General features: G+C 36.6%; 2 protein-coding genes across 3 annotated transcripts in view; one reads left to right on the top strand and one right to left on the bottom strand.

Annotated features, from left to right (window-relative positions):
* LOC125875760 (probable serine/threonine-protein kinase At1g54610) overlaps nt 1–20640 on the top strand; it is an 81434-nt gene extending 60794 nt beyond the window's left edge. The window contains exon 2 of one of the 2 annotated variants that reach the window (XM_049556792.1): nt 19287–20640. In XM_049556792.1, the coding sequence (XP_049412749.1) occupies nt 19287–20320 (1034 nt within the window). In that variant the 3' untranslated portion in view covers nt 20321–20640. The remainder of the gene's footprint in view (nt 1–19286) is intronic. The other variant, XM_049556793.1, reaches the window with a different exon arrangement.
* A 612-nt stretch (nt 20641–21252) lies between these two features.
* LOC125875755 (uncharacterized) lies at nt 21253–26490 on the bottom strand. The gene is made up of 5 exons (XM_049556785.1): nt 25983–26490; nt 24945–25048; nt 24433–24609; nt 21839–23706; nt 21253–21569 (listed from the first exon to the last, which is right to left on the bottom strand). Exons 1-5 carry the CDS (start codon nt 26150–26152, stop codon nt 21420–21422), a joined length of 2469 nt encoding a protein of 822 aa, XP_049412742.1. The 5' UTR covers nt 26153–26490; the 3' UTR covers nt 21253–21419.
* Nucleotides 26491–27345: the final 855 nt, after the last annotated feature.

The raw sequence follows: 27345 nt of genomic DNA, 5'->3' as shown, positions 1-27345 counted from the left end.
ACCGTAGTTCGTGTCCGTGGATCGATGCACCAAAAGCCCAACTTCAGTCCCGATTGAAGGTTTACCAGCACGGACCGTTAATCGATCCACGGTCCGTAGGTCTGTCCGTAGATGAGGATCAGCAGCTAGTTAGCTAAAAATTGTTGATGGATCAACTTCAGATGGTCATAACTTTTAGCACAAAAAATAATTGTGTGTCCTATGACCTATGATATTATAGATAATTGAATTATCTTTCCAACGCCACCAAGTTTGCTAAAATCCGATCTCCGAGTAAAACGTTATGCTCGTTTTAGTGAAGCCCTACCGGGCAGACTCGACCTACGGACCCAATCGACGGACCGTAGATTGAGTGCAGACCGTAGGTCCAATCCGTCAGTCACTCCGACAACAATTAAGTCGGGGGTCTTTTGGTCTTTTCCTATTTCTTTTAACCCCTAAGATACGTCGTTTAGACCCTAAATCATGAGATTTTAGTCAGTTTAAGCCTAGAAACATAACTAGAACTTACCTTAGTCAAAATCATTAATCAAAACTTAGAAAATTAGAAGCAAGAGAGAAGAAAAAGGTCAAGAACCCTAGTTCTAGAACGCAGCAAGGTTCCATCAGTTCCAACCCCGAAATCAAAAGATTTCTCCGTGGTATTCGTCACCAGGTATGTGGGATTTCACTAGTGGGTTCCTTTTGACCATTAGGTCCCTAGAATTCAGTCAGATTCTTGATTCCATGATTATGAACAGACCTAGGGTTTCTAGAATTACAGCAGATCATCATGAATTAGTTATTTAAATGTTCCAAATCAGATTATCATGTTATTTCTCAGTTTATTGCATGAATTTCAGAACCCTAGCTATGTATTTCTTCAGTTCTTGAATTACACATGCTAGGTCACATATTTTAGTATTCAGTTTTATATGCCTCAGTTTATGAATGCATCATTATCAGAGTAATTGTGGCATTCTCAGTTTGCATGTTCATTTTTGAGCTATCCAGTATTTACAGAAATTCAGTCATAACCAGTTAACCACTTAATTCACTGGGAGTAGCATAATACTGAGTTGGACTAGGGTTCAACGTACCCATATAGTCCCAGAACTACGAGCCACGTAGGTGTAAGTCCCCTCTGTGGGCAACATCAGTTTAGTGATCACGCCAGCATGCCTCTATACCTCTGGCAGGGTATATTGGGTCGTCTCGATGGGGCGTACACATCGGACTCCACATTTAGCTCATATGGTTTTATGTCGGTTATTAGTAGCTCCCACAGTTCAATCNTATTTACAGAAATTCAGTCATAACCAGTTAACCACTTAATTCACTGGGAGTAGCATAATACTGAGTTGGACTAGGGTTCAACGTACCCATATAGTCCCAGAACTACGAGCCACGTAGGTGTAAGTCCCCTCTGTGGGCAACATCAGTTTAGTGATCACGCCAGCATGCCTCTATACCTCTGGCAGGGTATATTGGGTCGTCTCGATGGGGCGTACACATCGGACTCCACATTTAGCTCATATGGTTTTATGTCGGTTATTAGTAGCTCCCACAGTTCAATCAGATTCTATTGCATTGACCATTTATCAGTATATTCAGTATTCAGTCTCAGCATGTTATAAATTGGTCATTGAATTTAGTTAGCTCAACATTCAGTATCTGTATCATGTTTAGATTATTTCATTGCTTTATTTGATTTATTCAGTTATATGTTATTTCAGCTTTACTCTATCCTGCATGCTCAGTATCTTTCAAATACTGATGCATATGTGCGCTACATCTTCTCGTGATGTAGGTTCAGGTTCTCAGCATCCAGATCACGCTTAGATCGGTTCCCGATCTTCAGTTCAGCAACATCAGTGGTGAGTCCTCATTATTCGAGGACTAGTGACATGTTTACCTTTATTGATTTTAGTCTTTAGTTTCAGTTTTGCTAAATCTAGTTAGGGCATGTCCCAACATTTCTAATCAGTTTGGAGGCTTATTTCAGACATAGTTAGATTCAACTTATTATTGAGTTAATAACTTCTTTGTATTAAACTCACCAGTTTTCATATATCTCAGTTATAGTATATGGGTATTCCCCATCTCTTCAATTTATTTATGATTTAGCTTCCGCATCAGTTTATTATCTTTAGTATGCTCATGATCATGCTAGCAGGGTTAGCTTGCGATCACTTGTGGTCCTAGGTCCCTTGTCCGCGTCTCGGGGGTAGCTCGGGGCGTGACAAACTTGGTATCAGAGCATTAGGTTTAAGAGTCGTAGGATGTCTGAAAAGCCGCACTATGTAGAGTCGTTTTCATGGGTGTGAAGTGCGCCACATCTAATGAGAGGGAGGCTATGAAGTGTTTTAGGAAAACTTTACTTTCTTGATATTCTTATCGTGCGTTGGTATGATTACCTTTCTAATCCATCGTTGTGCGCTTAAGATCATGCCTCATCATAGAGCTTAGGCAAGGAATGCTAATGCACGCAATGCAAACGCAGTTCCTCTAGTCCTAGATCAGGAAGTTTTGAATGCAGAGTTTCGGAATGCCAATTTAGTTTTTGGCTCAGGTATGACCAACGAGAACAATCAGCAAGTTCCAGTTCCTACTAATAGAAATGGTGGATCAGTGGCAGCTAAAGTTTGCGATTTTTATAAGGATGAATCCGCCTAAGTTTTAAGGTCACAAGTTGGTGAAGACCCAAAAAACTTCATTGATGAGGTTAAGAAAATCTTTGGAGTGATGCAAGTGACTGATAATGGTAGGGTTGAGTTGGCATCCTACCAGCTTAAGGATGTGGCTCACATATGGTACACTCAGCGGAAAGATTCAGGGGCTACTTTATCTTTTATGACTCATTTCATAGCAGTCCAATTCAGTGTTAGTCCAGAAACTGTAACACCCCAGAAAATTTTTGAACTAAGACTCGAACCGTTCATCGTAGTGAGTAAGATTTTATTGAGGAATTAAAATTTTTTAAATGTTAAAGTCACTAGATGTAGCACCTTGAGTTCCAAAAAGAATTAAATTGGAAATAGCAAAATCTGAAATTTTACAAGTTAAGCTAAGTATGAGTTTTGGGTTGACTTCAAACGACCATAACTCCTAGCTCAGGATGATTTAGGCGTTCTATCAGATACCGTAGGAAACATCTTTGAATTATCTTTCCAAAGCCGCCGAGTTTAATAAGTTTCGAGGTCGGATGAGTGAGCTATGGCCTTTTGAAGTTAGGCTGTCCAGTTAAGGAAAGTCAAAACCGGGTTTTAGAGGGGTAGTTTGGTCTTTTCCTTACCCAATCAGATTTATTTCGTTTTTAGTAATATTTTAAGGGTCTAATCCTATTAGGTTCAGTTTTATAATCCTAAAATACGCCTAGGGTTTTAGTTGAGAATTCAAGAAGAGAAAAGAAGAAGAGAAAAGAGGAGAAAAGAGAAAGGATGAAAGCGTTCGTCGAGATTCTTGCATCTTGTTGCGGATTTTCGCCATGGGTTTAATCCCTAAGAGGTATGTAAGCTTCCATAGTGTTGGGTTCTTTCACCCACACGCCAATCATGATTTATTCAGCGTAATTTCGTTCTTGAAATTTATGGATTTAAGTTCTTGATGAGTTCTTGAAGTTTATTAAGTTTTGAAGTAAGATTCTGCTTAGGTCAACTTTAAACGACCATATCTCTTAGAATATTAAGAGTTACGTGAGCCATAACCTATCCAATTAAAGGTAATTGAATCTACTTTCCAACCCCACCAATTTCACGTCAATCCAATATCTGAGTAAAAAGTTATGACTATTTTAGTAACCTATACAGTGCTGTTACGAATTAGCCGACGGGAAAATATTGAAAATAATCGGTTTTTGTCTTTTTACCTCCAAGAAAACCATCAACGAATTTCTTGACTAATAAAAAGCTCAAAACAATCAGATTTTCATCTTCACTCATGAAAATCATAATTTTTGGCTATAGAGATTTTAAGAAACTAACTCGAGAATCTCAAGAAAGGTCTTCTTGATTGTTTACCTTCAAGCTAGGGTTTCAAGGCTTCTAATCAAGTTCTTCTTCAAGATTCTTAAAGATTCTTCAAGATTCTTCAATAATCTTGTTCTTCTAGGTATGTAAGGCTATCATAGTGTTGGACTAGTTCGTCCTCACACCCTACATCTACTTTCAGATCAGTAAAAGAGTAATCTAGGAAACTTTCCCTAGATTTGAGTATTCTTGAGATAAGTTGATTTTGAGTTCTTGAATTCACGTTTCTTTTAAAAGTTATATTCCTAATTATCGAATAGCTATATTGTTATTGAGATCCTTCATATCATGAATCATAACTCTTGAATTCATAATTCAAATTCAAGAGAGAGTTAAGAGTAGAGTTCAAGGAAGCCTTTGAGTTCAATTGTGAATCCTTTGAGATCAACTATCGATTTGAACTAAGTTTTGAGGAAGTAAGTCAGAGAATGAGAAGAGTCACATACATGAGTTTCATAATGTTATGTAGACCTACGAGTCAAGTCGTTCATGCCCATAAATTCCGCATGAACTCCAGAAGTTGAGTATCTTTGAGAGGAGTAGTATCTTCAAGTTCTAAGTCTTGAGTATTGAGTTCCTAATCCCCTTTGAGATTATATTTCTAAGCATGGGACTATTACATGTTACCCATAAAGTCTTTGAGTTGAATTGTTCATGCCCATAATTCCGCATGAATCCTATAAGTCGAGCAGTCTTGAGAAGAGAAGTATCTTTGAGTCTTTGAGTTGAGTCGTTCATGCTTATAATTCCGCACGAACCCTCTGAGTTGAGCATTCTTGAAATTAGTAATATCATTGAAGTTCTTGAGTTCCAAGTATTTGAGTTCTATCTATGGTTATTGAAAACCTTGCATTGAGTAGTTCATGTCCATAATTCGGTATGAACCATATTTTAAGAAGTCTTTTACAAACGTTTTAACTTTGTTTTAAGACTTAAGTTTTGAGTTCAGTAAAGAGTAAAGAGTAAAGTTTGAAGTCTTTTTCTTCAAAAGTATATGGGGACTAAGTATTCCCAAAGAGTTTATAAATGTTTTCACATTTAAATAAGAACGGAAACTGAGATTTCCAAAGGGCCTTCGGGCTAGTTTTCAGAAAAGAGTAATAGCTTTCTAAATGAAGCAAGCAGGGAAACTGAGATTTCCAAGATAGCCTTTGAGCTAAGTTTTTGAGCAATTATCTCAAATCAGCAGAAAGAAGTATGTTTTTAAAACATAAGAGCTAGTATATTTTTGGGAGTAGTATTGAGCACCGATATGGGGGAGAGTTTAGACAACTCACAGCCTCCATAAACCATGTAGCCACCATGGGTAGAAAAGGGTCATACTTTTTAGATGAACCTTTTTCGAAATAGACTAGTGGATCCATTAGGCAGTTCAGGTCCTATACCTTTGGCCGGGTATAGGATGCGCTGGCAGCGTGAGGTAGATCGCTGTATCATCACTATAGCTCTTATGTGATGGTTGTCGGTTAGAGAAACTCCCACAGAAGTTATTGTATTTTTATATACATCAGTTTATTGTATTTTTATATACATTTCAGAGTTATGTTGTATCCTTGCATACACACAGATTTCACAGCATGTTTTTAAACAGTTTGTTTCTTTATATTGCACTTGTTTTAAATTGCTTTATGTTGAAATGAGTTCAGTCATATTGAGTTGAGTATTCAAAGTTGAGTATCCAGAGTTGAGTATCCAGAGTCGAATATCATATCTTTGAGTCGAATATCATATCCTTGAGTTGAGTATCTAATCTCTGAGTTGAGTATCTTATCCTTGAGTACTTCTGAGTTGAGTAAGTTTGAGTAGTTTGGAGTATTCCTTGAGTTAAGTAAGATTGAAAAGAGGCAAGTATGTTTCCTTTTTATCAAGTTTCAAGCTTATGTTTATGTTTTAGAATTCCCCTTACATGCTCGTACATTCCACGTACTGAGCCATTTGGCCTGCATCTTTTCATGATGCAGACATAGGTATTCAGGATCATCAACAGGAGCTTCGTTGATACATCCGAGAGTTCGAGTTAGCTATGGTGAGCCTCATTGCTTCCGGAGGATTCCATTTACTTTCAGTTGTTAGGAGGTCGTGGGTTTTGTCCAGACTTCCATCATTGTCATTTAGAGGCTTTATAGATAGACAGTAGAGTTTTAGAAGTCTTCATTTATTTTGTTAAATGTTTTAAAGACTAAAGTTGCCTTTTTATGGCGAGTTGTATATATTTTATTATACATAGTTTTCTTTGGACTTAAAGTTTGTATTTAAGTCTTATGAACTTTTATTTCAGTTTTTAAGCTTTGTATGCTTGAATCAGTTTTACACTTGTAGTCAGCCAGGATGAGGGTTCGCTTGGGGACCAGCAATGGTCTTCGAGTGCCGGCCACGTCCAGGGTGTAGGCTCGGGTCGTGACAGAAACTCTCTCAGAACCCTTCTCAGTCTCTACTCTAGTCGGTGACCCAGTTATAGCTAGACGGGTATACAGAAATTGTCCTATCAAAGTCTCTCAGAAAGTCACCTCAGCAGATCTTGTAGAGTTAGAAATGGTAGACTTTGATGTCATTCTAGGCATGGATTGGTTACATTCCTATTACGCCTCAGTCGATTGTAGAACTAGGATTGTTCATTTTCAGTTTCCAAATGAACCAATCCTAGAATGGAAGGGTAGTAGTTTAGCGCCTATAGGTCGATTCATTTCTTACCTTAAGGCCAGAAAGATGATCTCTAAGGGTTATCTCTATCATCTAGTTCGGGTTAAGGATTTTAGTTCTAAAACCGCAACGCTTGAGTCAGTTCCAGTGGTTAATGAGTTTCCAGAAGTGTTTCCAGATGATCTTCCCGGAGTTCCTCCCGAAAGGAAAATCGACTTTGGAATTGATCTCCTTCCAGATACCCAGCCTATTTCTATTCCTCTTTACAGAATGGCTCCAGCTGAGCTTAAAGAATTGAAAGAACAGTTGAAACACCTTCTAGATAAGGGCTTCATCAGACCTAGTATTTCGCCATGGGGTGCACCAGTGTTGTTCGTAAAGAAGAAAGATGGTTCTCTCAGAATATGCCTTAATTATAGGCAATTGAACAAGGTCACAATCAAGAATAAGTATCCCATCCCCAGGATTGATGACTTGTTTGACCAACTTCAGGGTGCTAGTCATTTCTCAAAGATAGACCTCAGATCGGGTTATCATCAGCTTAAAGTCAGAGATAGTGACATTTCGAAGACAGCCTTCAGAACTCAGTATGGTCATTATGAATTTGTAGTCATGTCATTTGGACTAACCAATGCTTCTGCAGCTTTCATGGATTTGATGAACAAAGTGTTCAAGCAGTACTTGGACTTGTTCATTATCGTCTTTATTGATGATATCCTCATTTACTCTAGGAATGAAGAAGAACATGCTAGTCATTTGAGAGTTGTTCTGCAAATTCTCAAAGATCGCCAGTTATTTGTAAAATTTAACAAGTGCGAGTTTTGATTACAATCAGTTGCCTTCCTTGGGCATATTGTGTCTAGTGAAGGAATTCGAGTAGATTCCCAGAAGATAGAAACAGTGAAACAATGGACCAACAACAGCTACAGATATCAGAAGTTTCTTGGGTCTAGCAGGTTATTATAGAAGGTTTGTGGAAGGATTTTCATCCACAGCCTCACCATCGACTAGGTTGACTCAAAAAAAGGTTAAGTTCCAGTGGTCAGATAATTGTGAGAAAAGCTTCGCAGAATTGAAAACTAGGTTGACTACAGCTCCTATCTTGACTCTACCAGAGGGTTCAGATGGTTATGTGATCTATTGTGATGCATCCAGAGTCGGCCTAGGTTGTGTGTTGATGCAACGAGGTAAGGTTATAGCTTATGCCTCTAGACAGCTTAAGGTACATGAGAAGAATTATCCGACTCATGACCTCGAGCTTGCTACAGTGGTGTTTGCACTCAAGATTTGGAGACACTACTTGTATGGTGTTCATGTAGATGTGGTCACAGACCATAAAAGCCTCCAGTATGTATTCACCCAGAAAGAGTTGAATCTTCGCTAGAGAAGGTGGCTTGAGTTCCTCAAAGATTATGATATAAGCGTGCATTACCATCCGGGTAAGGCGAATGTAGTAGCAGATGCCCTTAGCAGACTATCTATGGGTAGTGTAGCACATGTTGAGGAAGAAAGAAAAGAGCTAGCAAAGGATGTCCACAGACTTGCTCGCCTGGGAGTTCGTCTTATGAACATATCAGATGGTGGTGTAACGGTTCAGAATGGGGTAGAATCTTCTTTGGTAGTTGAGGTTAAGGAAAAGCAAGACAGTAATCCAATTTTGCTTGAGCTTAAGGGTGCAGTCCACAATCAAAGAGTGGAGGTTTTCTCCCAAGGGGGAGATGGTGTGCTTCGCTACCAGGGGCGATTATATGTTCCTAATGTGGGCGAGTTGAGACAGCATATTCTTGCAGAAGCCCATAACTCCAGATATTCTATTCATCCAGGCGCCACTAAGATGTACCGCGATCTGCGGGAAGTCTATTGGTGGAATGGTATGAAAAGAGATATAGCCGACTTTGTGGCTAAGTGCCCCAATTGCTAGCAAGTAAAGGTAGAATATCAGAAACCAGGAGGTATGACTCAAAAGATTGACATTCCTACCTGGAAGTGGGAAGTGATCAACATGGACTTCATCACAGGTTTACCTCGTACTCGCAGACAGCATGACTTCATTTGGGTGATTGTTGATAGGTTACTAAGTCTTCTCATTTTTTTGGTGGTCAAGACTACAGATTCGGCGGAGGATTACGCCAAGCAGTACGTTAATGAGATTGTGAGATTGCATGGGGTTCCTTTGTCTATCATCTCAGATAGAGGTCCTCAGTTTACCCCTCATTTCTGGAAGTCATTTCAGAAAGGTCTTGGTACTCAGGTTAACCTTAGCACAACATTTCATCCACAGACGGATGGTCAGGCAGAGCGTACCATTCAGACCTTAGAAGACATGTTGAGAGCTTGTGTGATCGACTTCAAGGGTAGTTGGGATGATCACCTTCCTCTTATTGAGTTCGCCTACAATAATAGTTTCCATTCCAGCATTCAGATGGCCCCTTATGAGGCATTGTATGGGCGTAGATGTAGATCTCCAGTTGGTTGGTTTGAAGTAGGTGAAGCAACCTTGATAGGACCAGATTCAGTCCTTGATGCTATGGAGAAAGTGCAACTCATTAGAGATAGACTTAAGACTGCCCAGAGTCGCCAGAAGTCTTATGCAGATGTGAGAAGAAGGGAACTAGAGTTCCAAGTTGATGATTGAGTTTTCCTGAAAGTGTCACCTATGAAAGGGGTGATGAGATTTGGCAAGAAAGGGAAGCTCAGTCCCAGATACGTAGGCCCTTACCGGATCTTAAAAAGGATTGGTAAAGTGGCTTATGAGTTAGAGTTGCCAGCAGACTTAGCAGCAGTGCATCCAGTCTTTCACATTTCTCTTTTGAAGAAGTGTGTGGGTGATCCAGCATCCATAGCGTCATTAGAGAGTGTGGCCGTGAAAGATAGCCTTTCTTATGAGGATGTACCAATTGAGATTCTCGATCGTCAGGTTAGAAGGTTGAGAAATAAAGAAGTCGCTTCGGTCGAGGTTTTGTGGAGGAGTCAGTCAGTAGAGGGAGCTACTTGGGAAGCAGAAGCAACTATGAAGTCCAAGTATCCTCACATCTTTCCTTCTGATTCCATTCCAGCTTGAGGTAATAGTTCCTCTTCAGTTTTTCAGTCACTCATGCGAAAATTCAGTCTTAGAATCATGTTCCTTCAGTTTGTACTTGCATTTTCAGCGTATTTGCATGTTCTTGGAACTCAGTTCAGTTACAAATTTAGTTCTCAGTGTTTAGTGGTAGGGATTGCAGCCCTCTCCCTCTAATTTAGCTAGATTAGTATTCATTCGAGGACGAATGGTCCCAAGGGGGAGATAATGTAACACCCCGTATCCGAAAATAAAGATTTCAGATTTCTGGTGTTACAGGTGGCACTCATGGACACATCCATGGACCGTAGATGGACCCACAGTCCGTCCTGCAGGTCCGTGGTTCGTGACAGAAAACTTCCCCAGAACTCAGTCAGAAAATTTGGCTAAGTGTTGACCCACGGCCAGACTTACGGTCCGTAGGTCAGGTCACGGACCGTAGTTCATGTCCATGGATCGATGCCCCAAAATCCCAGCTTCAGTCCCGATTGAAGGTTGACCAGCACGGACCGTCAATCAATCCAAGGTCCGTAGGTCTGACCGTAGATGAGGATCAGCAGCCAGTTAGCTAAAAATTAATGATGGATCAACTTCAGATGGTCATAAATTTTAGCACAAAAAGAATTGTGTGTCCCATGACCTATGATACGATAGATAATTGAATTATCTTTCCAACGCCACCGAGTTTGCTAAAGTCCGACCTCCGAGTAAAAATTGTGCTCGTTTTAGTGAAGCCCTATTGGGCAGACTCGACCTACGGACCCAATCGACGGACCGTAGATTGAGTGCAGACCGTAGGTCCAATCCGTCAGTCACTCCGACAACAATTAAGNCTTATCTTGCTCAGTCGGCCGATGATGCCTACTGGGTACCTGTTGTTTTGGTACTCATGCTACGCTCTGCATCTATTTTGTGATGCAGGTCCAAGCACTAGTAGCCAACGTTGATCGAGCTTGGAGTATACTTATCCGGAGACGGGGGTGAGCACACAGCGTTTTGTACTATTTCAGTCTCCATCTATATATATAGACTTGTCTTTTTCCTTTCGAGACAGTCCAGCCTCTATTGTCCAGTTTTGGGACTTGTACTCATTTAGTAGTAGCTCTGTACTAGTGACTTCCAGGTTCTGGGAGGGATCTTTATTTGTAGATATGTTTTTGGTTTGCGTCCGCCTGTTTATATTGTTATTTGCCTACTCTTGTTTAATTTCTACCCTCAGACCCATTACTTGTTGTTCCGGGTTACGGGTTGGCTTACCTGCTGGCGGGTTATAGTAGGTGCCATCATGACTTGATAAATCGGGTCGTGACAATAACAAAACAAAAATATTTTTTTTTCAAGCAAGCTGATATTACAAAATATTTTAAAGACTATAATATATTTAATGACGAAGATCTAACATGTTGAAACTGTTAATTATATTTGAAATTTTTAGATTAACTATTAGTATTTCATATAATTACTTGAAAATAATTAATTTTCTTAATTTACACAATAAGCAAGTGAAATAAAAAAACATTTTTAATATAAGAGCTAATAACATGTATTACTTTATTTATTTATTTATTCGTTTTCACTTGTCATATTTGAATTAAGCACACCAATTAAATAAACAATAATTGATATGACTATTTACCGCACTATTTTTTATTAATTGATCTTTAATAGTATTAGATCTTGAAAAATATTATCTGTCAAAAATATTTTTTCAACCACGAAATTGTTATCTTTTAGTGATGGAATCTTATTCTTTTTACTACAAATTATGCATAACGTTAAAGACGATCAAGATCGTCACAAATTAAATTAATAATTAGTGACAAATAAATTTTGTCATTATTAGACACACATTTAGTGACGATGTGACATTTTTAGCTACAAAATATTTACATTTTTATGACAAATAAGTTCGTTGCAAATACTATGCATATGGAGACAAATATTCTTTTTGTAGTTAATATAAGACTTTCAGTGACGACACGCTAAATTGTCTTTATATACTATTAGAGACGAGAGTTTAGAGACGAAAGATTGACGAAATATTTTTTGTCATAAATTTATTTTTGTGACGAAATATAATTTTTAAGTGATAAAATAATTCGTCCTTAATATTCAAATTTCTTGTAGTGTTATGATTTAGCTTCCGCATCAGTTTATTATCTTTAGTATGCTCATGATCATGCCAGCAGGGTTAGCTTGGGATCACTTGTGGTCCTAGGTCCCTTGTCCGCGTCTCGAGGGTAGCTCGGGGCGTGACATGGCGATTACCCGTGTCCCATAACTATGTGCCAACATAGGATTATCTAGATAGACATTAGTTAGTGGATCTACATAAGCTAGAATTTATGGTCTTTACCTTGGCAAGTGGAACAACCCTTTTCGGTGTGGGAGACACCAGATTCCATGTTAGTAGCTTACATGGTCATATATGTTGGTTAAGTCTACTTCCCACAAGCATGCTATGATGGACTAAGGTTACTTCAAGAAGTATCTTATATGTGTTTTTAGATGATGATTATGGGCATTGACCATGTTTAATGATTCATGTATTTAACCTCTTATTTCACGTCTTAGCTTGATCAATGCATACCTTTAAAACTATATCTCTCTGTAAGTATGTATTTGAATGTTTTATGCATGTCTATCATACTTAGTACATATTTTGTACTAACACATACTCTTGCCGACATTCTTTCCAAATTTAGGGTCTGACCTTACTGATTCACACCTTCGTGGCTAGGGATATCATATAGAAGCTTGGAGATTGGTGAGTCCTCATTACCCGAGGACCGAGATTGATTTTCCCTTTTTATCTTTACTTTCAATTTTGGAACTTGATGTACGAGCTACGCCCCCGATAAACTCTTATGTACTAGATGGTTTTGAGACGATGTTTAGACTTCCATTTTCTCTATAAAACTTTTATATGTTGAAACTGTATTTTTATTCTTTTATTCTATTATCTTGTATGATGAAAGCTAAGTGGCTTGTATGGGGCCTCTCGGGGTCTTAGACGACATGTTACACCTAAGGGCTACCTTGGATCATGATAGTTTTAGTCGGAGATAACGACTTTTAATTTACTTTGTCGGGACACCAATTTGAATCAAGAGATACCAATTGCAACCCATACAAGCAAGCAATAGACCGCATAAAAAGAATGAAAGGATTGGTAAAATTTCCTAGAATGCTTCATAGCTTCACGAAGATTAAATGTGAACGTCAACACACCTATTTGCAGGACTCTATTTGACATTTGCTCTCTACTGGAGATTGGTAACCTAGGCTCTGATATCAAATTTTCACGACCCAACTACCAGGTCATACAGAAACCTACTCTAATACTTAGATATGAGAACCCACATTATCAAATTAAAGAACCTGAAATGTGGAAGTATGTAGAAACATAATATATCACCTTAATAAAATAACAAAAACAATCTCGACCTTGATTACAATGATCTTTTTTTAAAAAAATACAACGAGAACCCTCCCAGGGAGCTAGTTTAAGCAAGTACAAGAGCTTGTAATTAAGAGATTACAAAAAAGTAAAAGAAGACTACTCCCACACTAAGTACGAGAGGAGTTGAAGTTGTCAGAGATCACCATCGTCGTCACCTAGGAAGCATTATTGATCCTGCAACCATACTATATTAAGTGATATAGTAAGAGTAGTAGCAGTACAAATAACACGTACTTATAGGCATCAACAGCCAACCCGAATCCACCACATAACTTGAAGTCATACAACCCCGACCCTTTAACAACATTACTTATTAATAGGTATACCAACCATGAATCCATATACTCTATTCCAAACCTTCTTTCCTCATTCCGTTTCCAACTCCAACATTTGGATCCATTCAACCCCCTTAATTTTCTCACAACCTAACCTCCCCCACCGTATCACATGAACGCTTCCCAAGCCTATCCATCTTACCAAACACTAGAATTACCTTATTGATTACAATGCAAAATTCAAATCTACCAACTATCTCTATTAATCGGTCCATCACCGTTCTCAAGATCTCATAACAACAAAACCCTAGCCCTTGGCCCCTTAGCCATTTTAGTGGACCATCTGAAAAACTCTTACTTACCCCCCTTGACTCAATCCATACATGATTTCATCATACCCTCCAAGCTTCTCGGATCGCCCAAGGATTCCTAAGATACCATCTACAATGTTCAACATGCAATTTCTATCTACACTAGAACACCTCCAACATGCAATCACCTATAAATTAAAGATATCAAAAGTTTATAATACAAATAATTGTTTGTTTTTTCATTAATCATGTGTGTTTAAATCTGATTTTTTTAATGCCAAATGTGAGTTTTGATGGATAAAATGTATGCGTATGTGAGTTCTCCCCAATCAAAATGATACTCTACTAACTAACACTTAAGAATACTCCCTTCTTAAAGTGAAGAATTTCTAAAAAGGTGATTTTAAATTGTGACTTTTATAATTCATGTACATAGAATGTAATTGTGTTGGTGACTAGTGAAACAAAAATAGAATGGATCTTGGGAGGATGATGTGTTCTCGATTATTTTTTTTTCTGTTGATATTACATACAAAGAACTAAGCTATTATCTGCATGAAATTTCAATTTTCCCCTTTTGTTAGTTGCTTCTGCATCTAGAGGTTCTACGTGTTCTCTAGCAAGCATGCATGATGTTCCATTTGTTCCTATAAGCATAAAATACATGATATATTCTTGAAAATACGAAGATAGAGAAAATTTGCAAAAGGAAGATGGACCATCAAATTGAACCTTAATAAGTTGCCTAGATAGCATTACATCATTTAATATTTGACATCTTATTATGTCTTGTCTACCATTTCATCTTTTGTTTATATTAGTATTATTTTTTCAAAACTTAATCTTCTAGTTGATATTTTCATATACTTTGTGGGATTTAGAAGTTGTTGGGGAAGCATACTTTATATAGTGAGGACTTGGAATGCAAAACAAAACATGTGATGCATGGAAGGAGGACTGCATGTTGATTCATGGAAAAATGATTCTTTTAGAGGTTCTTTTAATTTTTTTCCACTTAAATTTATTCTATCGATTTCACACCTGAATGATCAGGAAACCTATGTAGAGGACTCATACGGATGGCTCCGGAGGACAACATTGTGTAACCATAATGAAAAGAAATCTATTAGTTCCACTTGAGTGCTCTAGAAAAGTTTTCTGGTCATTCTAACAAAAAACTATTATAGCAAATTTTGGTGGAAAAACTAAAAAATATCACATATAGTAAAGCATTTACTTGTAGCACATATAGTGATCATGCATGAGGCTAGCAAGCTCATAAGAATAAAAGAAATTAAATATAACCCTAAAACGAATGTAGAAGTTTCAATTTAAACCCTAAAACTAATGTAGAGGTTTCAAAAAGATCAAGCAAACTTAAAAATAATAATAAAAAAATATTAGAATAAGATAAAAACAATCAACATAAAAAAATTATATTTTTCCTTATAGAAAAACACAAAAGCATCTATAAAGAAATCACAAAAAAATGAGAATATAATTTCTCTTAAGGAAAAGAGTGAAGAACTAGCTAATATAACCAAACATGGACAGGAAAAAAGTTATAACAGAAAATTTGTTTGTCTGGTTTATAAAATAGAAGGAAAAATAAGAAAAAAGATAATTTCTCTTGTTGAAAATAGTGAAGAATTGAAAGATAACCATAAAGGATAAGAAAAACATTATAAGAGAAAATTTGTTTCACTGGTACATAATGAGCAAATCAAATGACTATTTATAACAAAAAAATATTTGAGTTTTGGAAAGCTATTTATTTATTAGGTGAGAATGTAACAATTGTAGAATGAAATGAATAGCTTTGGATTTGGTCTCATGAAAGCAAGAAGATAAATTCATATAGATAAAAATGGGGGAATATCAAAAGATATATTAAAGTATTAAATTAATATTTAGAGGTTATGAATAGAAAAAGTATAAGACCTATGGATTTAAGTACTTAAATAAGATTTATGATAGTGAATATTCAATGCAAATAAAAAATATAAAACTATAAAGAAGAGTAAAAGATTAGTGCAAATAATATTTAAGTAAATAGTATTATAATGTTATTAATAGTGAACAAAACATAATTGCATCAAAGACTTCAAATATTTTTTTTATTTTCCCAATGCATTAACATACGAACTACTTCAATAAATTGTGTTTGAAATATAAAAAGAAAATGTTTTCACGAGGTTAAATAAATTGTGTTTGGAATATAAAAAGAAAATGTTTGGAATATAAAAAGAAAATATTTTACGAGGTTTGTTTCTTCTAACACAACGCAATAGAATCCATAATGTAGACGCTTAAGAGTTTAGTTTATGGGGAGATTTTTCTCTCTACAGTATAATGTTTTTCTTTATATTAGTTTTCATATAATAGTATTTTGATTTTTAGTATTAGTTTTTGTTATCTAATTTATCACTCATGATTTGCAATTGTAAGCTTTTGCATGACACCCTATTCGCCCTTTCATAACCCAACAAGTGGTACCAAAGCACATGATTCAATGATCTAATACTTGAAGGAGGTTGAAGACAAACTCAAGTTTCAAATCAATTTGTAATCAATTTGATGATAATGAAGATTTTTGTCAACCTACATGTAGAGAAGAAGTTTCAACCATATTTTCACATTCCTGTTGATACATCTTTGAAAATAAAAATAAAATATTTTTAAGCCATTTTTAACCCATATATTTTAAACTTTATTTTTAACCATGGAAAACAACTGTGATGAAGATTATATGAAGAACAAAGATTATCATGCAGTTGAAGAAGAAGAATCAAGTTTTGTCAAGAAAATCCAGCCAAAAGGGGAGATTTGTTTGGGTTTTGCTCTGATTTTTTTACCATATTTGAGCTTTATTTTTACCTTGAAGGAAAATTGAAGCATTACCATAATTGCTTCCACTTTTTTCTGAAAGGAAAAATGTAATTCTCTCCATATTTGGTTTATTCTTTCCTTTTAGGAAAAGGTTTTGGTTGGGATCCTTTTCTAGTAGGAAAAGGTTTTAGAACTCTATAAATATAGGTTTGTTTCTTCTAACACAACACAATAGAATCCACAATGTAGACGCTTAAGAGTTTAGTTTATGGGGAGATTTTTCTCTCTACAGTTTTAATGTTTTTCTTTATATTAGTTTTCATATAATAGTATTTTGATTTTTAGTATTAGTTTTTGTTATCTAATTTATCACTCATGATTTGCAATTGTAAGCTTCCACATGACGCTCTAATCACCCATTCATAACCCAACAGATAATTAGTTTACTGGTTTAGAAAATAGAAGGAAAAATAAGAAGAAGAAAAAGATAATTTTTCTTGCTGAAAATAATAAAGAACGGGAAGATAACCAACAAGGAAAAATAAAATGTTATAAGAGAAAATTTGTTTCCACAAAGAAATCATAAGAACAAAATGAGAATAAATTTTCTCTTATGGAAAAGAGTGAAGAACTAGAAAATAAACCAAATAAGGACAGGAAAAAAGTTATAACAGATATTCAGTTTACTGGTTTAGATAATAGAAGGAAAAATAAGAAAAAAAAAATTCTCTTGCTGACAATAATAAAGAACGGGAAGATAACCAACAAGAAAAAATAAAATGTTATAAGAGAAAAATTGTTTCACTAGTGTAGAAAGAACAAATCGAATGGCTATTTACAACCAAAAAAATGTGTGAGTTTTGGAAATTTATTTATTAATTAGGTGAGAATGTAATTACTTAATTATAGCTTAGTAATTAAAAGGTATCTATCTAATAGTTTGGCATAAATGAGTAAATATTTTTCATATTACATTCCAAAAACAAATAAAAATAATGGTAAGGCAATAATTATTCTACTAAAAATCTTAGGATACGAAAATCTTTAGTATGTAAATAGTAAAGTTAAGGGGGAAAAACAGTAAAGGTAAGGCTATCATTTTCCTACTATATAATTTTTAGTATTGAAATTGTTACGATGCATACAAAGAACTTTGATGTAATTTCTAAATATGTTAATTTTCTTTGTAGAATAACTAAGGACACATATTAAATTTTTTATATATATAATGCTTTGTATCTTGAATTTTTTTTTAAATAATTTTATTTTAAAAAATACATAATTGTAACAACAGTCATGATCGTTTTGTAATTTCTGCGTGTTTTTTCCTATTTTACCCATTTCAATAGCTTTTGTATGATATATGTGACATGCGGGGATGGGTGTCATAATTTATGCGGTGATCAGAAGAATAATGAGTGTGTTTCTTAATTTTGAAAGTTAAAGTTTGACAAGAATCGATATTGGAGAAAACTTACGATGAGCTTATTGTGCTCCTCAATTAATTGGCAACAAATAATCCAGAAGAATGTAATGGAGATTCAAGTATGATTATAGTGGGGAAAAAAAGCTTTAGGTTGTATGAAATAGATATGATGAAAAACATACAAGCATAATTGGCAACTATGAACAACAACTTCAACCAGCTCACTTAATTTCTGATAGGATAGACACAATTGTCACGCTTAGAGACTAGACCCTAAATATAGCACGGTGCTTAAAATTACAAGTCGTCAAAGCTAACCTTTGATATATGCATAAGTCATGAACATCTAAATATAAACATGCCAAAATGACTAAGTGGAAGCATAATTATAGAATACATAAACTGGTTCAATCCTCGAATAAAGAGGACTCATCACCTGTTGGTTGGAAGTTCCCTAATAATGAGCATCTGAATCTACATCATATGAAAAATGTAGGCATAAAAAGTGTGCATTCAATACTTTGAATGTACTGAGTATGTGAGATGTGCATTATATTCTAATAAGTTGAACATCTTGAGATGCTAAATAGAACATCAAACTAATACATATAAGTTGGTGCAATGACCAAGAAATAAGAATGTAAATGATCAATATTGACTATACCAAGTCTTTGTTTACAACTATTACATAGATGCTAGCTAAGGCCAAGCTAAAGCGTGTGTTTACATGTATTATGTCAATCTAATATTATGTTGAACTTCTTAAAACTTACTAATTTTTGTTTTGAATTCCTACGTTGACACTTACGTTGAGATAAAAAAAATTGTTGCCAAAACGACACTTATTTTGGGATGGAAGGAAAGGAGTAACAAGTATGTATGTATTTGCAAATTGATTATTTATAGGGAACTGATAGGACAACTCAACCTATGGCTGGCAATGGGACCGGAACCGGGACTACCGGAACCGGACCGGAACCGGGCACCACGGGACGGACCGGTACCGGTAATTCCGGAAAAAAATCAGTGTACCAGAAGTAACAAAAGGCATTGAAGGTGAACCAACGAGGTAACTGAGTCTGATAAATTGATGGTTAGCGTAAACTAGCCAACTTATAGTAATGTCTACAAGGCTCGCGATTGTTTGCTCAATAAGGTTGTTGCTCTGAAGAAGGTTCGTTTTGACAATTTTGATCCCGAGAGTGTCAAGTTTATCGCAAGAGAGATCATTATATTGAGAAGTCTTGGTGATCACCCGAACGTTATCAAATTGGAAGGTGTAGTTACCTCGAAAATGTCCTTTAGTTTGTACCTTGTTTTTGATTACATGGAATATGATCTCAAGGCAATTCAAGAACAAGAAGGTGTCAAGTTTTCTGAACCTGAAATCAAATGTTACATGAACCAGCTGCTTAAAGGGCTTGATCACTGCCATAGCCGTGGTATCTTGCATCGAGATGTAAAGACTTCTAACCTGTTAGTTAATAAAGATGGTATCTTGAAAATTTCAGATTTTGGGCTGTCAACATTTTTTGATCCAGAACAAAGCATCCCCTTAACTAGCCGGATTGTAACTCTCTTCTATAGGCCACCGGAACTTTTGCTTGGATCAAATTATTATGGAGTTGGAGTTGATTTATGGGGTGTTGGTTGTGTACTTGGTGAACTATTTACTGGCAAGCCAATTATGCCTGGTAGAACTGAAGTTGAGCAACTGCATAAAATCTTCAAGCTCTGTGGTTCTCCATCTGATGATTTTTGGCAAAAATTTAAATTGACCAATGCAGAGATGTTGAAGCCAATAGAGCCTTATAGACGGATTCTTCACACGACCTTTCATGATCTTCCTGCAGCTACTGTAGGACTAATGGACACCTTACTTTCCATAATAGCTGAATATAGAGGGACTGCAGCTCTTGCTCTTCAGAATGAGTTTTTCACAACAGAACCATTTGCTTGTGATCCCTCAAGTTTGCCACAATGCCCCCCCAGCAAAGAGATCGATGCAAAAAAGACTGAAATCAAGGGGAGTAGGGTCCGGAGTTATGCACGAGATAAAAGTGTAAGGGCAGTTCCAGCACCTGAAGCTAATGCAGAATTAAAGAGTAACATAGACAGAAGACAACTCATTGCCCATTCAGAAACCTGGAATAGGCTTGAAAAAACAAATGAATATGTCTCAGGAGGTGTTATAAATGAAGGAACAAACTCTTCTACATTTTTTCAGGTGTCCAGCAGAAAAGAGGGCTCAGAGAATTATACTCAGAGAGAGATAAGGACAGAACCAATTCATGATATCAAAGGAAAGTAAAAGTGGTCAGGTCCATTACCTGTTCCATCAGATAAAATGCACGAATCAGATGGCCTTGACTTGGTGGAAGACGATCAATATTTTGGTCCACTTCCATCTGCATCAAAACCAATCGATGTGGATAGAATAATTAGAGAGCATGACCGACAGATCCAAGAATCTGTTGAACGTGCCAAGCAACAGAAGAAACTAGCTAAAGCTCGGTATTGAGGTATGAAAACAACAATGAAAAACCAATATTAGCTGCTTGGATATTCACTCTTTATAAAGGTTGTCAATCAGTACTATGTGACCTTTAGTGCCTCATATTGTATCTTAGATGCACTGGCAAATGTACAAGTATATCTTTACTGGTATAGAAATATAAATCTTTATCCCAATGTGAAGAATTTCTTTACTTTGATTGTTGACTGTCGATGTCAATTCATTCCATCTCTGTTTGAAATCCTTGATGATCCCATGATGGAGCTAATCTGTTGAAATGACAGATTATCAGTAGCGTTGTACAACGTAGTACATGTTTGTTGCGTATGTACTATGGTAAAGAGAGACAAATGTAGGACATTGCACCAAAACAAGCTTCATGGATGGTTGAAGAGGCTGGACTAGGGGTCAAACTTGAGATCTCTCGTTAAGGGTAACTTTTACCATTAATACATCTATTAGACTCAACTAATTGGTTATGATAAGGCAGAAAGCATGTAACATGTTCCCCCATTTTAGTGTAATTTGATCAATTATGCCTCAATCTCAAACAATTCGAGACCTACGGTACAAAATCCTTGGTTCCAGATCAAAAGAATCGTTATAAGTTGGCTAGTATACGCTAACCATCAACTTATCAGACTCAGTTACCTCGTTGCTTGTACTTGAAAAGTAACTTGTCTGGACAGAAATATCATCTACTGCTACATTTCATAAATGAAAAATGATACATGAAGGGGATTTTGTATTTACATATAAGATCCTGGATACATATCAAAATTTTGAATCACTCACAGTTGAGATATGAGAAGCCGAATAAGACTTTGATTATTCTGCAATTGAAACATTTTAAATTACTAGACCTATGTACATACTTAACGAACTCTATGTCTCCTTACATCTCTGAGAGGATGTTACTGATTTTCCGAAGCTCTTTGAGAGCTGCCATGGCTGTTACTTGTCCTTTACCAGCTAGAACATTTTTCGAAAGGTTTTCTAAGGTTCCAACTTGACCGCGATCTTGCTGAAAGACTGATTCAATCACCTGCACAAATGATGAGTGATTAATGATGAGTGAATTGTATCACATTGTGTATATACCATAAACAGACTGCTAATATTGCATGTGATCGAAATGACGGAAATCAAATGGATACTTTGTATCACATTGTGTAACAAATGGATGCATAGTATCTTTGCCTTCAGTAAGCTGAGGGTGCTAAATAGGATGACAAAGTTATGTCCACAATGGATACTTTCAAAATCATAAAAATCAAACAACGTACACAAGTTAAGCAAGATATTAGTCTTTACCTGGATGTTCTCAAGCATAGACTGTCCGAGATTTCTCAGACTAACCATTAAATTCTGGTCTACAGATTCTCCTTTGCTAATTCCACTGTTATTAGATGTATCAGCGGTTGACAATACAGCAGGATCATCGGGATTATTCCCACAATTGTCAGCTTTTGTGGAATCACAGACCCCCTTTTCGGATGTCCCCTCCCCACCATTTCGTCCAAATTTCCATAACCACTGAAATTTACCAGATAGAAGTTTCCGCTCCTTCATGCCAGCTGGACCTTTTCCCACAGAGTCAACACTTTGTTCAGATTTTACCGAGGTCTCCTGAGGGGGATCAGAACTAGGGAGAGGTGGAACTTCCATATTAGTACAAGATACCTCAGCACTATAGCCATCAGCATCATTTTCATCGGCAGAGAAATTTGATGCAACACTACTTCTTTCAGATCTATTTCCATGATCATTTGCATCACTAATAGGACTTTGGGGATCTGAGAAGATAGAAGAATTCTGTTCACTAGCGGCACTTCCAGTGGAGTCCGACTGTTCAGATGTGCAAGTAAAATTTCCATCATTATCTTCTTGCCCGACAATGTCAACTGGAACTTCTTGCTCCTTAATTTCATCATCAATAAGCTTTTCTGCGTCTTCATCGGCGCCAAGCTGCTGAGCAAGATCTTTCAACAAACTTCTCCTCACTGATGACTTGGAAACTTTTCTTCCATTATCAACTGCAGATGGGGTTGGATCAGACTCAGTTCTGGTAAGACGCATTTTCACTTTCTCAGACCAACCTTTTCTTCGGGTTGGAACTTGTTTCTCAGCACTATTTTTCTTGCTCTCTTCTTCCTTGTGTAAAACTCTCCACTTTTCTTCCCAGTAGCTTTCAGGTACTAAGGAGCCAAGTGGAGTTCTTGGGGAACTTAAATCAACTGAATGGCTGTGACCTCTTATAACCGTTGACTGACTTCTACCATAGTCTCCAGTATAATCAATTACTGGGGCTGAACTGTTGGCATCCACTGCCAGAGCCTGCAATGATTTTGCCTTGGCTATCAGTTTTCCCAGATTTATATCTTCTGGAAAATTTAGCAATCTCTGGAGGCACTTAGTAGCATTCTCCGTCGCAAGCAACGAAGACCTCAAATGAAGTATCATAGTAACAGCAAAAGCTGATATAAATGCTCCCCTGGATGAATTTAAGACTCCAGAGCTGGAGTCACCATCATTTTCACAAGGTTTTCCCAACTTCTTGTTATCGCACGCAAATATTTCATCCCAGATTATCAATAAGTCTTCAAGTGCAAATTCACGTCCAAATAGTACTCGTAACCAGCGAAGTGCGAAATATTGCGGTTCAACTCCTAGCTCGACAAGATGACTGTGGAGGGAGGAATCAACCAGTGAAAGCAAATGGTATAATGCTGCCGAGGCTTCAATAACAGGGGGATATCCAGTATGTGAAGTACCATATGGTGCAGGAGAGAAAAATTGTGCCATAAAAACAGCACCACCAGCTCCACTCATCAGAGCGTCAAACATACAATACGCGTCGTGCTCCATGAACTTCTCAGATAGAAGAATACCAAGCTCACCTTCAGCACCATATGCATCACTAAATAAAATAACTGCTTGAACCTTTGGATCAAGTTCAGTTAAACTAGTAATTCTCCCTGGACTCTTCTCAGATCCAATGTCATCTTCCGTAGATTCCGAAAACTTTTTAAAATCAAACTTATATGTCAAATCATTTTCATGAAATGAGAATCCATCAAATTTGTCAGCAAAATGATCCTCGTGCAGATTCCTCACTTCAGAAAGATGCTCCATATCAGCTTGAAGAACATAAAGAAGTGGGGCCAATAGTTCATGCATTCCTGCAAACAGAGAAGCAGAAAGTTCCTCCATTAATAATGAGAAGACAAACATGATAGACGGTTAGCAATTAAGGCACTAGGTTACATGATAAATTCAAGATCACAAAGTACAGGACCCAAAAAAGGAGGGTATGACAGCACAGAGTGATGAAATCAAGAGTAAATGAGCTATTTGGACGTCATAAGCCGCTACACAAGCACCCAAGGGTGTGGCCTAGTGGTCAATGAACAATGAAGTGGGCGAAAACCATGAAGTAACAGGTTCTAGGTGATTTCTTCCCATTTGTCCTAGCTTTGGTGGATAGAGTTCCCTAGTGCATGTTGTTGGTGGGAGGTGGCAGGCATACAATTGAATTAGTCGAGGTGCGCACAAGCTGGCCCGGACACCATGGTTATCAAAAATAAATGATATACAAACTGCAAACTTGAAGGCAGCTATAGAGCATGTGAACAATTAATAGGTTCGCAGAAACTATCTTGATACAATTGAACATGGGCGAGCCTAAGCTTACATTATAGATGCATGTCATTTGTTATGAAAAGGACGGGCAGGGTAGGTATGAATGCCTGCTCTTTGATTTCTAAGCTTGAAGAACTTACATCTTGATTAACTATTTAAGAACTGAAATAGTATCTCATGCAAGATGCCACAGACTAGTAAAGGCCTTATTCCCCTTCAACAGTAAGCAGTAGCACATAATAAGTTTGACAATGTAATGTTTTTACCTTGTCTGTAACCATACTCTGGATGTTTAAGGCACCAAAGTAGCAGAATCCTCCTCAACATGGCTTGGCATCCAGCAGTCTGGAAATAGCTACCGTGCTCAGGATATAAACGCGAAAGATCCTGGTCAACCATCTTCTCCAGTTCAGCATTCCTGAAGAAGCGACCCCACATGCTATCTGCATTACAACACCACCATTAGCATTTACTCAACCGCAAGCTACAGTTTCTCCAAGTACTTTCTAATGCAAAGTGGAAATACAAGAACTGATAAATAATTACTAACTAAGATCGAGTAAAATGAAACTATACTTTTCTAGAGCAGGACACAATAATCGTTTCTTCTGGATGGTCTTTTTTTTTTATGAAGTTTTCCAGGATGGTCTTAACTCTTCATCAAAAGAGAATCTTGAAAAAGTTTCAAATGTTTGAAGGTGTTGTGAAGTTTGAACAATTTTCAGCATTGCACTTGCTAAAAGAGAAGAAAAATGAACAAATGATGCAAATATCCTACCAGGGTTTTGCGACAGTGGATTGTCTATGACAGGATCAGGAGAATTACTTCCATCTTTAGGCACATGTGGATCAATAAGAAGGTGTCTTCTCAAAGAAGCATACCTACACAACCAAAAATACGTTACACAAAAACATTATACATTACAAACCTCATTATCATATTGAGGAAATAGAAATTAAAAGAAACTAACACGCTGGAATTTGGATCATCACAAAATTTTGAAAAGAAACAGTACAATCAAATTGAGCAATGCACCGATAACATTTTTATATCAGTACATTCAATCTACATTGTTACTATTTCAGGAAAAACATGTTGATGAGATGCAACATTTTTTTACTCATAAATGAGCTTAAGATATTAAAATGAGTGTGTGTACATCATATATCTAGAAATCTGGAAAATCCAGCTGCGGTAGTTGCTGAGCATTCTAACAATCAAGAACAAGCTTTCAATCCTTAATTTTCTATAGGTGTTCGACGCAAGATATGAGAAACTAACAGCCTCTAAAGCCTACGATCCCAAATCTAGACTTGGGAAAGAAGAGCTTCCAAGTAAATAAACTTCAGAACAACAACTCTGCACAAAACTGACAAGTAAACAATGACAAAAAAGATAATCCAATCAGTCAACTGCTAGAATCATATTATTCTTTAGCATCAAACAAGCAAGTAAACAGATCATCTCAACACAACAATTATGTTAATGATGTGTTTTTCTTTTTTCCAAAATCTGAGAACATCTCAAAAGCATTTGCAAGAAAATACAATTGTGTTTATATAAATAGATAATCAAATTAGTCAACTGCTAGCAACATACTATTCTTTACCATCAAACATCTCCACACATCATCACCATCATCAACACAATTGTATAGCCTCTATTTACATCATATCTCAAGTTGGGTTTTCTAGTTTTTTCACAAATCAACAGAAAATGTAAAGTTTCCATCTTTTTATCACAACAAACAGGAAAACCAACAGAAACAAGCATTACAACCCCAAAAGGGTAAAAAAAACAAAGCAGATTCTATACCTTCTACGTGAGTTAGCGGTAACACGACGAAGATCATCAATGGTTGAAGAAGGAGAAGAAGGCAAAATCCCCAAATCAACACGCCACTGGACACCTCTCAGATCTCCAAAACGACGAGACGACTCCTCCACCACCACAACCACTGTTGACTCAATTGGACCAGCTGCCATTTCGCTACCAAAAATTCTCAGCTAGGAAGAAAATGAAAATTCTCAAACAACCCGAGCTGCTCAAACCTCAGCAAGAATCAATCAAACCAATAATCTGAGCAAAAAAAGTTGAAATTTTTGAAGACCCCATGTGCTAAATCTCCTTAAATATGCAATTTTTCAACAGAAAATTGAGAAATTAGAGCCAAAATTCAAGAAAATATAAGAAAAAAAGCTGAATCAAAGGGTGAAGATTTTTCTGGGAAATTTAAAGGGAAGAAGAAAGAAACAACAGGGAATTCAAGAAGGAGAATTGACCTAAATTTAGGGGAGAAAAAAAAAGGGAAAAAAAGTTTTATAGACAAGAAATGTATAGAGTGATGGGTATTGGGTGGTCATTGGTCTAATCTTTGAAGAATATTTTTGATGAATTTATTTTATTTTATTTTATTGGTAGAAAGAGAAAATCTAGGTAGACATGAAAAAAGGATGGGAGAGAATAAAGGAAGGAAAATAAGAAATTTGTTTTTGTTTGGTAAATACAAAAAGGGGAATAGAAGTAAAAAAAAAAGCTAAATTGTGGAGTGCAAGTGCTTGACTTATGCTTTTGTGTGTTTGTAGCAATAGGTGAGTCGTCAAGTTGGGGTTGGGGTTGGGGTTAGGGGGGAGGGGAGTTGAGTTGTTTTAGTGTATTAAATTACGTGATGTGAATGTAAATTAATTAGGGTTAGGATGGATGTTGGGATATTAAGAAGGAGGGATACTTTTGGAGGTGAAAGTTCATGGGGAGATACGTTTATGATGCATGTACTTCCGATCAGAAAGTCGTATATAAACATCGAATATTTTTTTCATTTAAATTGTCAAGTTGTAAATTGCTTAGATTTGATTATGTGTTATTAATGGTAAAAATGAATAAGATCTGAATTTTGATGACGGTTTCATTAGATATCCACATCTCTCTTTTTATTTTTGATTCAATTCATCCATCGTTGTTTAGGGCAGAATTTCAAGTTGAGTTATACATTTATGTATTATGTTACACTGTGCAGATTTAAATTAATTGGGGTTCTATATGTAATATCGAATAAACTTTTTCAACTAGGGGGTAGGGTGTGGGGGAGCTAAGTTGTCGGTTTATGTATTATGTTACGTGACACGGATTTAAATTAATTAGGGTTAGGATGGATTCCCGGTCATTAAGAATAGGATGG

The sequence above is a fragment of the Solanum stenotomum genome, chromosome 9, assembly GCF_019186545.1.
Source record: "Solanum stenotomum isolate F172 chromosome 9, ASM1918654v1, whole genome shotgun sequence".
Classification (NCBI taxonomy): Eukaryota; Viridiplantae; Streptophyta; class Magnoliopsida; order Solanales; family Solanaceae; genus Solanum; species Solanum stenotomum.
This window is presented reverse-complemented; position numbering and strand designations above follow the sequence as displayed.